General features: G+C 32.4%; 2 protein-coding genes and 1 long non-coding RNA gene across 5 annotated transcripts; 2 read left to right on the top strand and 1 right to left on the bottom strand.

The window, feature by feature from the left end:
• The first annotated feature begins 1,604 nt into the window (after positions 1-1,604).
• LOC125067815 lies at positions 1,605-2,366 on the top strand. The gene is made up of 2 exons (XR_007119744.1): positions 1,605-1,824; positions 2,108-2,366. It is a non-coding gene; the product is annotated as an uncharacterized LOC125067815 (long non-coding RNA).
• A 2,656-nt stretch (positions 2,367-5,022) lies between these two features.
• LOC125067657 (mitochondrial import inner membrane translocase subunit Tim29) lies at positions 5,023-5,817 on the top strand. The gene has a single exon (XM_047676363.1). It carries the CDS (start codon positions 5,115-5,117, stop codon positions 5,679-5,681), a length of 567 nt encoding a protein of 188 aa, XP_047532319.1. The 5' UTR covers positions 5,023-5,114; the 3' UTR covers positions 5,682-5,817.
• A 121-nt stretch (positions 5,818-5,938) lies between these two features.
• Positions 5,939-14,679, bottom strand: LOC125067656. Of its 3 annotated transcripts, XM_047676360.1 has the most exons (15): positions 14,661-14,679; positions 14,447-14,568; positions 14,253-14,365; positions 13,576-13,721; positions 12,322-12,491; positions 12,080-12,147; positions 11,852-12,008; positions 11,452-11,642; positions 11,272-11,358; positions 10,696-11,200; positions 10,411-10,616; positions 10,209-10,343; positions 8,271-8,330; positions 7,956-8,118; positions 5,939-7,571 (listed from the first exon to the last, which is right to left on the bottom strand). In XM_047676360.1, exons 2-15 carry the CDS (start codon positions 14,514-14,516, stop codon positions 7,489-7,491), a joined length of 2,154 nt encoding a protein of 717 aa, XP_047532316.1. In that variant the 5' UTR covers positions 14,517-14,568; positions 14,661-14,679; the 3' UTR covers positions 5,939-7,488. The 3 variants fall into 3 exon arrangements, with proteins under 3 accessions (XP_047532316.1, XP_047532315.1, XP_047532317.1); XM_047676359.1 differs by lacking the exon at positions 14,661-14,679 and having other exon boundaries at positions 14,447-14,649; XM_047676361.1 differs by lacking the exons at positions 8,271-8,330; positions 14,661-14,679 and having other exon boundaries at positions 14,447-14,649.
• Between the last annotated feature and the right edge of the window lie 37 nt (positions 14,680-14,716).

Here is a 14,716-nt window from a genome sequence, read left to right on the forward strand (position 1 = left end):
TGTGAGAGTTAGTGGGGACAGTGCTGTGCCTCCAGAAAACAACAGAAACTAACCTCTAAGTCTACGCAATCAAAATATATGGCCCTGTATGTTGCGTTTCGTACACATTCGCAAAATAAATAAAAAATCTATAGGGTACTTATAATTGATCAAGAATCATGTAATTTCACTAGAAGCAATATCTTGTCATACATGTATAAGAAAAAATGCAAAAACCGAAAATTTGTTGTTCATGAAATATCAGTGTCTCTTAGTTAATCTGTCTGGCGTTACGCAGCTTATTTGCAATTATAATTACATTGCAAAACACAAACATTATTAAACACAACAAAAATGTGTAAGAGCAACCACCCAAACTTGGACTGAATTGCAAGAGAAGTATCCTGAGTTTTGATGTGCACCCAAAGAAGAAAGTATCGTCATCGGATCTGGATTCCGCAATTACCTTGATGATTTCACGGATAAGACAGGTTCAAGAGAGTCTTCAATACCGTTGCCTGTGCCGTTATACATCGAAGTTTGGTTTTTTTTGTGTAAAAAATTTAGCTATTGTTATTACTTTTCGGATTACCACTACTTTGGTAAAAATACCTTATTAATAGTACGTACGAACGATAAAATTAACATATATAAATGTTCGGTGGGCATATATTTATGAGTGACTATCTACGTTCTTAATATTCCCAGGAATACTTACGATCTTGTCGTAGACAATATCTGCGATTGTCGTCGATTTAGATAAATATTAACGTTGCATGTATTCATTGGGATTGTTACCTTGCTATAAATATCTTAATTGAACAGTAAAATACGGACTTTCTGTAGTAATGTCACTTCACGTTAAAGTTACAGTGGAAATATAATTTCAGTACAATCTAGCGAGACTGTCGTGATTCTAGCAGCTACGGGAAGCCAAATTAAGCCCTAGCCGTCTGTCTCAGATAATGTTTTTTGATGAGGTGAGATGAGGTTTAAGAAAATATTAAAATTCTGTTTACGTAATACTTAAATGTCCTATTGAGAAGAATGATTATATACTGCCATGCCTCTACATTCAATTCTATACTAGAGCGACTAAAAGCGACATTTTCGTTGGTATATCAAGTGATACTTAACCGATAATAATTGATAGTCAATAATTAAAAAAAAAAAACGATAATACAGTCGCATATTATGTGTAACATCTGACATCTTAGCTTAGTAATGTTTATTACCATTAACATTTTAACCACTCGGAAACTCGATTCATTCATCATTATCTTTGTTCGTTTGTAAAACCAAGGTGACATAATAATACCTACCTGGTCATATCTCTTACAAAAATAAATATTACGATAGTTTCATACCAAAATGGAAAAATACAGTCATTGAAGACCATGAAAAAAAATGCGCAATTCCTTTTAATTTTCCGATTATAATCATATATACGTAACATTAAAAGTAATCATTTACATTCAATTGAACGTGATAACATCAAGATGAGGCATGAGGTTTCGAGCTTTTGAATGATGCAAGCGCTTTTATAACTAGATCGTAATTAATTTTTATCGACGGTTTGACATTTTGATCTAAGTAATCATGTTCATGACAGGAAATAAAGCATTGTTTACGAAATGTTTGCGTGCAGTTAAAGTCGCATACGACATAACTCATATAAGGATGGGTATATTTCAAATTATATCAATGTAACAAAGGCCAGCAAATATGAAATACACACATTTTTTAATGTTAGTTTTCATTTGCCTAGCTTCATGCTATGGCCAAAAATTATCATTTAAAAGTATTATTGAAGATTCCCAAGAAAACTTTAAACCTCTAAAGCGGGTAAGAAATGAGAATAAAATTTCCTTATATATTTTTTTCATTTTAATATTTTTATCTAGCCTATTTTATTAGATATCTAGTGGTTTTTTTTAAATTAAATTTTAATAGAAATTACATATGTAAAAACTTAGATTTAGTTAGGTTAGCAGCTATCAAGTAATATTTACCAAATAAAATTTCAAGCATCTGATTAATTTATTATTCATAAACATACATGTGATTTTATAATTTATTTGTGTTATGTATTCGAACTAATAACTAATCATGGTACAATTATTTTAAGGTACCCAGACAAGAGATGTCCCAATTTCCTGATATACCTCAACCACCAGAAACAAAACCCCTTAGCGATGTGATGCTACAAATGAAAGACTTGGTCAAAGCGCGTAAAAGAAGAGAAGCCAAAGGAGTCGGTGGTTCTTTACCAACACGTAAAGGTTAATCTTCTTAATCTTTTTGCTCTAAGCCTGACACCAATAAAGACTAACAATTTTTACATAACAAGGTACTGGAAGTAAAATAAATATGAACATTTCAGCAGATTTTTTGCGTTTTATTAACATATTATATTATATATATATATATATATATATATATATTTAGGATTACTTGTGCAAGGGTCGTGTAACCTGCTATGAGAGCACGAGCATATAAACTGAGCAATAAACTGTAATTCCTAAGTGGCTAAGGGTGGCTGTAAACTAACTGGCTAAGGGTTGTCCGTATCCCGGTATCCCGGTGGCCATAGCATACAATCTATTTTTTATGTCGTACCGTTCAAAAATAAAAAATGCAATTAAGTTTATTATGTTTTGCGGTAGAATAGAAGTGGACGGTACCCAGAAATGCCCGTACAACTCCTTACAGAGTATTCACGGTAAAATTAGTCAATAGCATCATAAAATTATGATATTGCTCTGTGGGTGCTTATATGATATCTTATAGCAGTTGCTTATACAGTTTGAACTTGAGCTTCTGAGCAAAAGACTACTGCACTTTTAGAAATTTACCATTTTAGACAAAAAAAAAAAATTGGTTGAGATTTTGCAAGGAAATTCACCTATTTTTACATTAATAATATTGATAAATTTGTAAATATGGTAATCGGTTTTAATGGTTTCGTGATATTAAAACTAAGAAGCAATATTTACAGTGTTTTTTTTAAATAAATCATGCCTTAGGGGGGTTAATTTGTAAATAAATAGCTTATTGTACTTCAGAAACATATTACAAAATATAGTAAAAGCAAGAAAAAGTTAACAAAAGATACCTTGGCTTGAGGTTGGATGGCCATTTTACTTGGAAAACTCACATAGAACAAATCTAAATAAATTTATATTCATGGATTACAGATTATCCAAAACAAAGTAATGAAACTTCTTTTTCGTAACCATACTTAACAACTACTACAAAAATCAACACATACACTAAATTACGAACATTATACAACTATGTATATATACAATTACAATATTTGTATAAAAGTCTCAAGTTATTACAAGTTCTATCTATGCTAAAACTTACAATGCTAAAATTCACATTTAAATTGAATAAGATAGCGAAATGGTTTGTATTTCCCATTAAGTTAGGTTTATAGACATTATTTGTCAAAAAGACAAAACTGTACTAAAGAGTGTAACGTTTACGATTATAAAAATATATGTTAAGCAGGAAATCATCGTACTTGGTTTACGTCAGGTATAACATTAATATAGATATAAATAAGAAATATCGTTTCGTATAAGTAAAGTTAGTGAAAAATATTATAAATAAACCTTATTATAAGGCGTGGACATAATCTAAATTTATAAATAGATCAATAATAGAAACAGCAATAAAAGAGGAAGGTTTGTATGTACACAATTTTTAAAAAAAAATGTACTAAATGGCTAAAGGGTGGCTAGGGGCGGTGTTTTATTAAAACAACTTTCGTTTTCGTGTGCTTAAACATGGCTTACTCTGGCCATATCAAAACAATGTTTTAGAAAATTATATATTTTAAAAAGGCCTACAATAAAGTCCACTGCTGTGCTTATATTTGTCTATCGTCTAAGGTATGCTCATAAGTATTGTTTATCTGTTACAGATTTGTAAAAAACTCTTGATTGTTTGCGAAATGCGAAGCCATTTCCCCAAATCAATGTTAATCCTTATTATTCTGATTTCTGATAAATATGTTATCGATTTTTTTTTTTATGTTATAGGGGGCAAACGAGCAGGAGGCTCATCTGATGGAAAGTGATTACCACCGCCCATGGACATCTGCAACCCCAGGGGGTTGCAGGTGCGTTGCCGGCCTTTAAGGAACAAGTAGGCTCTTTTCTTGAAGGTTTCCAAGTCGTATCGGTTCGGAAAAACCGCCAGTGAAAGCTGGTCCCACAGAGTGGTTGTGCGAGGCAGAAAATGCCTTAAAAATCGCGTTGTTGTGGATTTACGGGCATCTACGTGGTGCGGGTGAAATTTAGAATTTTGACGAGATGTCCGAAGGTGAAATTCAGCTGCCAGGATTAATCCAAACAATTTCTCGGAACATTCCCCGTGGAAAATTCGTTAGAAGATGCAGAGTGATCCAACATCTCTACGCAAAGCCAAAGGATCGAGCAGATCAGAAAGGGCTTGATCGTCGATAATTCGAGCTGCTCTACGTTGGATACGGTCAAATGGAAGGAGCTGGTACTACGGGGAGCATCCACCCAGTGGTGAGAGCTCTACTCCAAGTGAGGCCGAATTTGCGCCTTGGATAGTCTTAGGCGATGGGCCGACGCTTATCAAATTTTTTTAAAACCACTAAAAAGCTGATAAGTAAATTCACCTAATTTACAGATTAGTTAACAGAGTGTAGAAATAAGATTTATAAATTATTTGATCAAAGAGGATCAAGTTATTAATATAAACTGTACCAACCAGTACATGTACGGTAATTAGCACTTCTATATATATATATATATATTCTATAATAAATAAATAAATAAAATAAAATAAACAACATACTAATCCTAAGTGTACAAACTATAAGAGCTCATTATTTATCGATTCAAAAAATTAGATATAATAAAATATTTATGTGTTAGTAAATTAACAGTGAATTTATTCTTAAGACTTTATTAAGCTGAATAGCTGTATAGCATTGTAATTTTATTCTTTGAAAAAAAGGACTCAAGTGAAAATTGTCAATGTCAAAGAACTGACAGACGTCAATGTCTCGTGTCTTGAAAATAGAAATTTTTAACTATTTGAATATATAGATTAAAATTAATTAATTACATCTTATATATTCACATTCATATAATATGTTGAAAGTTATAAGAAAAACCCCGACCTTCGTTATAAACGTGCAATCAAGAATAAAGTTACCAGAAAAGTTAAAAGGAACTATAGTTGAAAAATGGGCGAATTATTGGAAAAATTTAGTTATAGATTATCGTCAAATGTTTCAAGACTTACGTACGGACATTCAAGAAGATCCAAGGAAAGCTCTAATTTGGACTACCGGTATAGCGACACTATATGCACTAGCTAAAAATAATCCTAGCGAAATAGATTTCAAAGACAACTTGAGGAGGATCACAAACAATGTAATCTTAGTAAGCGAAGAATGTAGAAATCCAAAATCTGTTGAACACTTACATTACATACAAAGATGTTACAATGAAGATGTGATCCACTACGGAACACTTGGAATTGTATCTTTCATGTATACTTCAGAACTTAATGATTCTTGTGACTTGTACAAGGCTCACTGTTCCTACTTAAAACCGTCATATTTTAGCATTTTTTCACGAATAGTTGATGTAGGATTCATGGGAAAATGGTGGAATACTTATATAAAGACAACAAACTATGATGTGAATGTTTGAAACCACATCATTATATATAAATTAATTGGATTAAATCAATGTAGTAGTTAACATTATCTCTTTTCAATCATTATTTTGAAGAGGGCATTGTTACCATCACAATGTAAACAAATAAAACTAGGATTTTTTTGTAAAATGTTTGTATTTTGCTCCTTTTTACTAATGATGTTTAAAACAATGAATGTATAAAAACTACATAGTCCTCACAAATCATTCTCATCATGCATGAGGTCTATCCTAAAATGCAATCTAAAACAGTATCACTAAATGAATCATGAAAATATACTTCTATAAATATTTTCCCATATAGCAGAACACTTCACTTTGTTAATTGTAATTTGAAACAAATAGAAATAAATTAAACCCTTCCAGCGGCTTACAAAATAATGAACATATTAACAAAGTAACAGAAAAAGCACAAAGCAAATTTAAACATAGGACTCATTCAAAAATCACAGTAACTTAAGTAACATTTAACTTAGGTTTTTTTTTTATATTCCTCATTTTAAATTTAAAAAAGCATTAGTTAATAAGAAAATAAATAAATAGATTGAAAATAATAAAAACAAACATAAGCTAATAATTCTTGCTTCATGCTAATTCAAGGTTACTACATAATGCTATGATAAACCTTTAGAACTCACCTCAAAATTAGATGTTATATAACCTCTATTTAAAATGGTTAAAAAATATAAATAGTTACTGATTTATCGAAAATGTATTGAAATAAAAATTGATACTTTGATAAAAAAAATAAAATAAAAACCACTTTGTTGATTACAATGCATTGAGTTCATAAAATTGAAAAAATATAATAAAGATACAGTAATGTAATATAAAATTATGAAAAACTTTTAAAAATTGCTAATTTACTCCATGCACGTAATATTGCACCTAGTAAAAAAGAATATAAAAAGATCCATTTCAACAACTGCATAACAAACAACTGTCAGATTTACAAATGTGTGTAATATAATCTATATACATCTTACATAAATATATTGTGTCACAGCATGCTTATTACATGATCTTGAATGGCCTAGCCCTATTGTCATATTTACTATAAAACTAGCATTGCATAGATGTAGTAATTATATTCTCAAGCCGACAAACGGGTATGACTCTTGAAGCTAGCAATCACTACAATTGGACCTATAGCTGGAGCAACACTAAGAGGCAATGAACATCATTAAACAGTCTTTCAACTAAACCAACTTGTGCATTTTAAACACATTCTGAACAGGCTATATGCAATCTGTCAGTTTTTTGTACCTACAATTTTATTTTTTATTACAATTTATCATACAAAATAATACCAGTTATGAAAAAATAAACCATTAGGTACATGAAAAATTTACATTCTATCACAATTTTTCAGACTTTGCTTATACTTATATTTTTATGTATATTAAAGTAACAATAAACACTAAAAAATCAGTTTGTTGTTATAAGTTGCAACACCAACATCACAGATAAATATATATTGAAAATATTACAGATAATCATTGGTTCTATGTAAACTGCTTTTATATCTTCAGGTGTTCCAAACAAATAAACACTTACACATTTAAAATAACTATAACCATAAGAAGAAAGTAAGTTCCTGTTTCATTGAATTTGAGAGACACTACTTATAAACAAATTAACTAAGATCTATTCCTCTAAAAAAATAATGTATGACATCAACAATCACATGAAACTAAAATATTTTAATTGAATACACAAAACTCAATATACAAAATCCACAGTAGCTTTCTATAAAACTATATTAGATAATGGAGTTGTTTAATATAGTCGTTATATAATTTCAAAGCAATACTATATTGGGCCCATGAAATTCAAGAACATGTTCATCATCTTCTAAACCATCACCCAGGAACATTTCGTCATCTAAAAAGAAAATTTTTTTTTTATAGTTAGTTCATTTAGGTATTTTATTTATTCATATAGATAGGAAGGCGGACAATCGAATGGGGGCATTTTTGATGTACAATAGTGGTCACAAACTCTCCAGTGCCCTTAAACATTGAAGTTATAAAAAATATTGACTAGTTTTGACACCGCCAATGTGCCTCTTGTAACTAGTGTAATAGAGTTACACCCCGTAGTGTAGTTTTGATACATTGGTTCATTCATTACTTCAAATCGTAAGGCGAAAAAATAGTGATGATAAATTGACACCATTTTCTTTATATTTCATATTAAGAACCAGAATTGCAACTGATTATGAAAATAAGTATATACATAGCATGTTTCTCTAATTTTTAATAATACCTGACACAAGGAAATCGTTGAAATCATTATCGTAGAGTATGTCATCGAAGGATCCCTCGGAATTCTCTTCGAAGATGCGGTCCACAAAGTCAGGCCGCAATTGTGGATTGCTACGATCTTCATACAGGTTTATAGTCAGCAACTTATGACCCTCGTACTCTTGCTGTTGGTACAACAACCAATTTAGTTAAAAAAGCTATTATAATTTGTCAATAATTCAAGACTATTTGGGTATCCGTTTTTCAGTAATCGCTCTCTTTAGGATATATGGGATTAAAAAGAAACTTGTATTATAAATTATTATTAAAGACATACCTGCAAGCTCTTTAAGAAATTCTGAGTCCCACAATCCCTCCAACTCTTTGTGGGGGGTGCCTAGCAGTACGAAATTGTAAATGTAGTATTTAGTTTCATTTCGTAATATTTAAAAAGAACAAAAATACTACAAAAAACTATCGGTATGAGTAACTCAGTATTTCCTCAAAAAAAAAGTTAAATTACATCCTGTAAATGTCCTTGTCATACCCAAGCCAAGCATTCAAAGCTTTTTTTGATGAAAAATATTGGAGCTTTTTCACTACAATGCGGTTTTGTGCATTGCTCATAATTAAAAATTACTATGTGCATCTAAAAAATAATATTCCATACAAAATAAATTACGAAATTGAAATCGAATATTATTTTAGAAGATAGAACTTGAAATGATATCAACATTTTAGAAAGCAGGATAGCTCTGCACTATACTATATGTATACTATATATTGAAATGATTATAACTTTAAACCCTAAGTATATATACACTGACGGACTGATAAACTGCATCAAAATTCAAGACGCCTGTGAAATAAAAACTATAACCAAGTATTCAAACTTTTATACAAATTTAATTTTATACAATTTTGGTTGGTTAACTTCATAACAGCATAGTATCATAAGTATATGTTAGCATACTGGAAAGGACCTTCCAATTTCTTTAAACAAAATCAATTAATGTAACAAATATTAGATTTTGTAATTTGTTTTTTCTTTTAATAAAGGTGTTTTGCCTCCATTACAGATTCTAATGGCTTCCTAAAGGCTTGGATCAACGAACCCGATCCAAGTCTTCCCGCACCAATGTCATAATTTGAGCGACTTGTTCTGAAGTACTTATCCATATTTACGGTTACGAAACTTTAATTGTGTTTAAAAGATTAATAATAATCAATACTATTGACAAAATAATTAATTTCAAACTTAACTCTAATAATACGAATTTGAGACAGCAGTTCTATTTTTAATTATTATTATTTTTATGATTAATGAACAGTATCAACATGTTCATATAATTTATTCTAAAAACTTTACTTACTAATCAAAAATATCAATTCGAAAATAATACTGAATTTTGATGCAGTTTATGAGCCAGTCAATATAAGAAAAGACGTAATAGTGTATGTCTTCTTATATATAATGTATTCATACTCCTCTGCCTAGGATTTAATAGTGACATTAGTTTCATAAGTGACTATGGTTAAAGTAGAAGAGGCAAGTTAGAGAAAGAGTTGGTATGTATGTGTGATACATACAACAAGTATAGTTGTAACCTGAATGTTCAAATCATTAAGGAATATGCAAATGTTCGGTGCACTTGATATAAGAGAGGAATACTAAAGTATCTATTGGAGACTGTTTAGTATCCTGCTGAGGATATATCAGCTTTTTAGTGGTTTTAATATCTAGGTACAACAATTCCTAGCAATCTTAAATAAGCCAACCAATACCCATCACTACTATTTTCATAAAATTTATGGTGTTATAAGGACCTGTAGTAAATTTAACATGGGCACATGTTTATCGTTAAGATTTAAATTCAAAGTTTTGCATGTAGGAAATTCAATATCGACATTCCAATCACGTCAATTTGTGACATTACATTTTTTGGAATGAGAGGATCACCAATACTATTTTGTAAGAACATAGTTGTTATATTTTGGAATTGCAGACATGTGTTTATTTGATGCGTGAAATGTTTTAATTATTATAGTTAATATTTGAAGATCACTTTTTGGGACACTTCACGATCATTTACTGCGATAAATTCCAAGAGCGACATAGATATCAGAAGATATCACAGCGTTTTGGACCTATGAATAGACAGAGGAATTAATTAGATTTAAAATTTGACTAAAGTTGCTACGACGCTGTAATGAGGTTCTCAAATAATTTTCTGAAACAATTTGTACTAATTAAAGGTTTACTCTGGAGTGGTACCTGTAGTCGGTCGAGAATTGCGGCGGCGGTAGCGGCCAGGTGCAGCACGAGCGGACGTGGATTGCTCCGCAACACATCCGCAGCCGTCGCTATAACCTCCTCCGACACGCCATTGCACCCACACGCGTCGAGCTCCTTCACCGAGAGTAATCCATTAGTCGCCTGTACAAAATGACGCTCACCATATGCCCGCGACACTCACCTCCAACAGAGGGCAGGCGCGCAGCACGGCGGAGAGCGGCGCGGCGGACAGCGCGGGCATGCCGCGCGCGGTCAGCGTGCCGAGGCGCGGCAGCGAGGCGGCCGCCGCCAGCCCCGTGTCGCTGAGCGCCACCAGGTACGACACGTCGAGCCGCGCCAGCGCCGGGCACGCGGCGCACACCGCGCCCACGCCCTCGTCGCCCACGCCTGCGGGCGAACGGAGATCAATGACCGCTGACCGACGGGGGAATCGAAGGCATGTTAACCAACGATGGCGGAAACTTACCCGGGTAAGGAAAACCCTTTCTGGAATTACAGCTGGATACGTTCAGCGATTCCAATTTAGGACAGGATTGCGCCACAGTTTTCAAAACTGCATCGGTGATGTAAATATTTCTGCTCAAATTCAAAATCTTCAAATCGGTCAGGCCAGCTAAAGAATTACAAAATGCATCATTTCCGGGAGGGTTGAGAACCATTTCCACGGACGTGTATTCGCTGAGAGAGAGTTCTTCGAGTCTTGGCAGTTTGCTTATTATTAGAGGTATTATTTTCCACATAGTGACAGGACAGACGTCTAATTTGAGGGACGTTAAGCTCGGTAGGTTTTCTATAGCAGAACTGAGAACGGTGCCTTGAAGGCTATAGCAGTTGTAAAACGCTAAAGAAGATAGTTTCGAAGGATTGGACCCTGTGAGGAAAAAACCAGTCACATGTGTATTGTTGGCAACGGTCAGACTTTCAATGCATGAATCACCTTTGACTAAATTGACCAAACTCGAATCTGTGAGCTGAAAGAAATTGTTTCAATGTTAAATATGCAACTAAATTTAATTAATTCAATTTTAGACTAATTACGTACCTTGTTACACGACACAAAAGAGAGACTTTTAAGTTGTTTGCATCCATAAATTAATGGGTTCCAATTTTTCGTGTGCATTCCAACCACCTGAAATTAACGAACATAATGAACATTATGCACACAATTACTGACTGACTACACTAATATTGACTACACTATGGGTCAGTGCCAAGTCATCACCTTAAGCTCCTCGAGCAGCGGACAGAACTTGCCCACGGTGTGCGCGGTGCGGTCGTTGAGCGCGGACCAGTGGTGGTCGATGTGCAGACGCAGCAGCGACGCGCCCAGTCGCTGCAGCAGGCGTCGCAGCACCGCCGTCGTCAGCGTCACCGGCACGTGCTGCCACCACGAAGTCTTGAACGTTCGCGTACCTGCACATGTACACTCACGTCTCACTGTCGAAACCCATAATATTGACCCTATAAACGTTTTTTTTCTATATATCATAATCATCAGGTGTAGACCAGTGACAGTCACACTTCCTTATATGGTAAACAAAATATTTTACAAATAAAGCACACATCAAATAGTTCCATTTAAACTATGTCCTATTATTTTATTTTAATCCGAAATTACTGACCCTGGAAATATTCTTGAACCATATTTTGCCATCCTTTACTAACTCTTTCAGATCTGATAAGATCTCTAATAGGAACATAAGTCAAAATGTGTGACAAGCAATCTCTATTGAGTATATCCAATATGTTATAGGGTCTGTCATCTTCAGTCTCTTCATTCTAAAACAAAGCAAAATATCAGTAGACTCCTTTACAAAATTACATTTATTTATTTTTGTTTCAATACATACAATTTCTTCATTGCTACTTGTTTCAATATTCTCAGTTTCAGTACTAACATTAGGATCTGCAGTATTACCTAAAACAAAAATTTTATAATTTTACAGAAACTATACCATTTTTTTTTAAGGTATATTGAATAAAAATTTAACCACAGCAAATTATTATATTATTAAAAAAGGTAACAATTAACTTAAAAATCTGCAAAACCAAAATTTTCAAACAAGTTATTATATATTCTAGATATCTCTACCATTTGGCTGATCTCTCCCCCAATTGCTGTTAGGATCTTCCCTGCGAATGTTAGGCTTCCATTGTACTCTGCCATCTGAATCTTCAGATGGCTGATGCCAACTATCAGCTGGAGATATTCTGAGATTACGACCGTCTAATGTCTTCTCATGTACAGGTGCTTGTAGAGCTCTGTTTTTTGTTTATTTTAAATAAAATAATTATGATATACACAAATGTCTAACATATACGAAATCATCATGTACAATTTATAAATACATAAATAAAATACATCATTAGCTTGTAGAATTATAAGGGTTTACTATAAAAATATATAATATATAGAATGGAAATTTGAGCTAGTGTAGGTTACAGAAACCCAAAAACTGGGAGTAGTTTATTTACTTTGTGGAAATATCGATGGAATGGTCTTTCTATTCAAAATAGAGACAGTTAACATTTTTCTTTCTTTAGATGAACACTTTGGTATTTTTTATTTAGTTAAATATTTACATACCCAATAAGTCAAAACAACAGGTTGCAGAAAGTAATGGGAGTCATCACCTGTTAGTACCATGTGCTCTAATCCATAACTTTCCAAATTGATAATTTAGATTTAAATGCACTAACTACAATTTTTCACCAGATGAGTCTAAGAAAATTCCTCTTGAAATCAGTCTCTATTATGTATTAATTGCTGTACTGTAGTAAAATAAAAAGGCTTGTTAAAAACTGCCATTTTTCATAATGACTCTCAGTGTCAGTTGCCGGAGAGGTAACCCTCACCTGCACTTAGGAGACTTCGAGTCTGAAAGCTGCTGGGGTACAAGAACATATCTAATTTATTACCCACTATTTCTGCAGAACACTAAATAATAGATTTGGGACACTTGTACATTGACAATGAGGGGCACTCATGACCCTATGCAACATATATATTGATCAAATTTAAAAAATCTATAAATATTAATCTAGTCATTCTTCTCCTCTGCACTGTCTCAAATTTCCAACTTGTATATTAAGCTCAGAATCAAACTCTCAGCATACCAAAATTCTCACTAAAATTTAAATGAAGGCAGAATGACAGGCATGGCAAGCTAATTTGTAGTTATGGCTTCTATATTAATAATAGTTGCAACAATTCATTTTCCATGCATAATGATTTTGGATCTTCCCAGTAATTGATATATATATATAGATTTTTGGACATGTTTTCACTTCTCAAAATTTATAAAATTCTGTTAGTATTGAGTTAATTATCATTTAGTAAAATTACTTGTGGGCATCTGCTGGATTGCTAAAAGTGACAAACGCATAAGTTGGTACAGGTGTCCTGTTGGGTCCTCTGTCACCCATCCTCAACCAGCAGCTCTTAATAAAACCATATTGAGCAAACACTCCAAATAAATCTGTTCTTGTGGTCTAAAAATAAAGAGAAAAGTTATTATAGTTTAAGATCGCAAATTATTTTTGTTAATAATAAATAATTTCTAACTAAATCCCCAATCTGAACAAAACAATTAAGATGTCAAGTTAAATACAATTATAAGTAAGGCTAGGGAAGATGTATAATGGTCATTTTATTGCTCAAAAGCAATTCGACAACCTTTAGTCAAAGGATTATGTTTTGGTAGCAGTTAGGTAGGAAGTATACACACAAGTATTAAATAAATAAATATAAAATCTCTACTTAAATTTGTAAGACCATAAGGCAAAGATATTGTATTCAATATATATATATATATTGAATATTGTAAACATTAATAGATATACACAAAAATTGTAAGATACAAACATATAGAATTTGCCACATTTAGCGACATTTAAATATTAAAAAAATATTATTGTCATTGAGAAAATGTTTCTAAACCTATAACATGTGTTTAAAACCATGTGACAATATGTTTTGTGATAATAAGATGAAGAAAACAAAAAATCCAAATTTTTACTTACTGTAGGTGGTAAATTCGATACATATAACTTCCTAATAGGTATACCATCTTCAGTATGTGTAGGAACACTTCTTAAGCCGTACGGTGTTACATCAAGATTTGATCCTATTTCAACTAAAACCAATATAACAATAAATATTTTCATTGAATTAACTAATAACTATTTATTTCTATAAATAAAGAAAAACTGCATACATAGTTCTCCATGAACAATGTGAAATAAATCAGGATCGTATATTGCTTCATCTTCGTCGTCAAAAAACATGGCAAAAAGACGGTTTAGTTATGGCAGTGTTTAATTTAAACGATTACTTTACCTAAAATATAAACTTAATCTATAAATCACAAAAATTTAGAGTATATACTCAACAAAAAAAATGGTAATCGCTATATAATGCAATCAACATACAACGGTCGTGATTTTTATGTCAATGTTGCCAATGTATGGCTATGGTACAAAATTAT

This window comes from Vanessa atalanta, chromosome 12 (genome assembly GCF_905147765.1).
Source record: "Vanessa atalanta chromosome 12, ilVanAtal1.2, whole genome shotgun sequence".
Lineage (NCBI taxonomy): Eukaryota > Metazoa > Arthropoda > Insecta > Lepidoptera > Nymphalidae > Vanessa > Vanessa atalanta.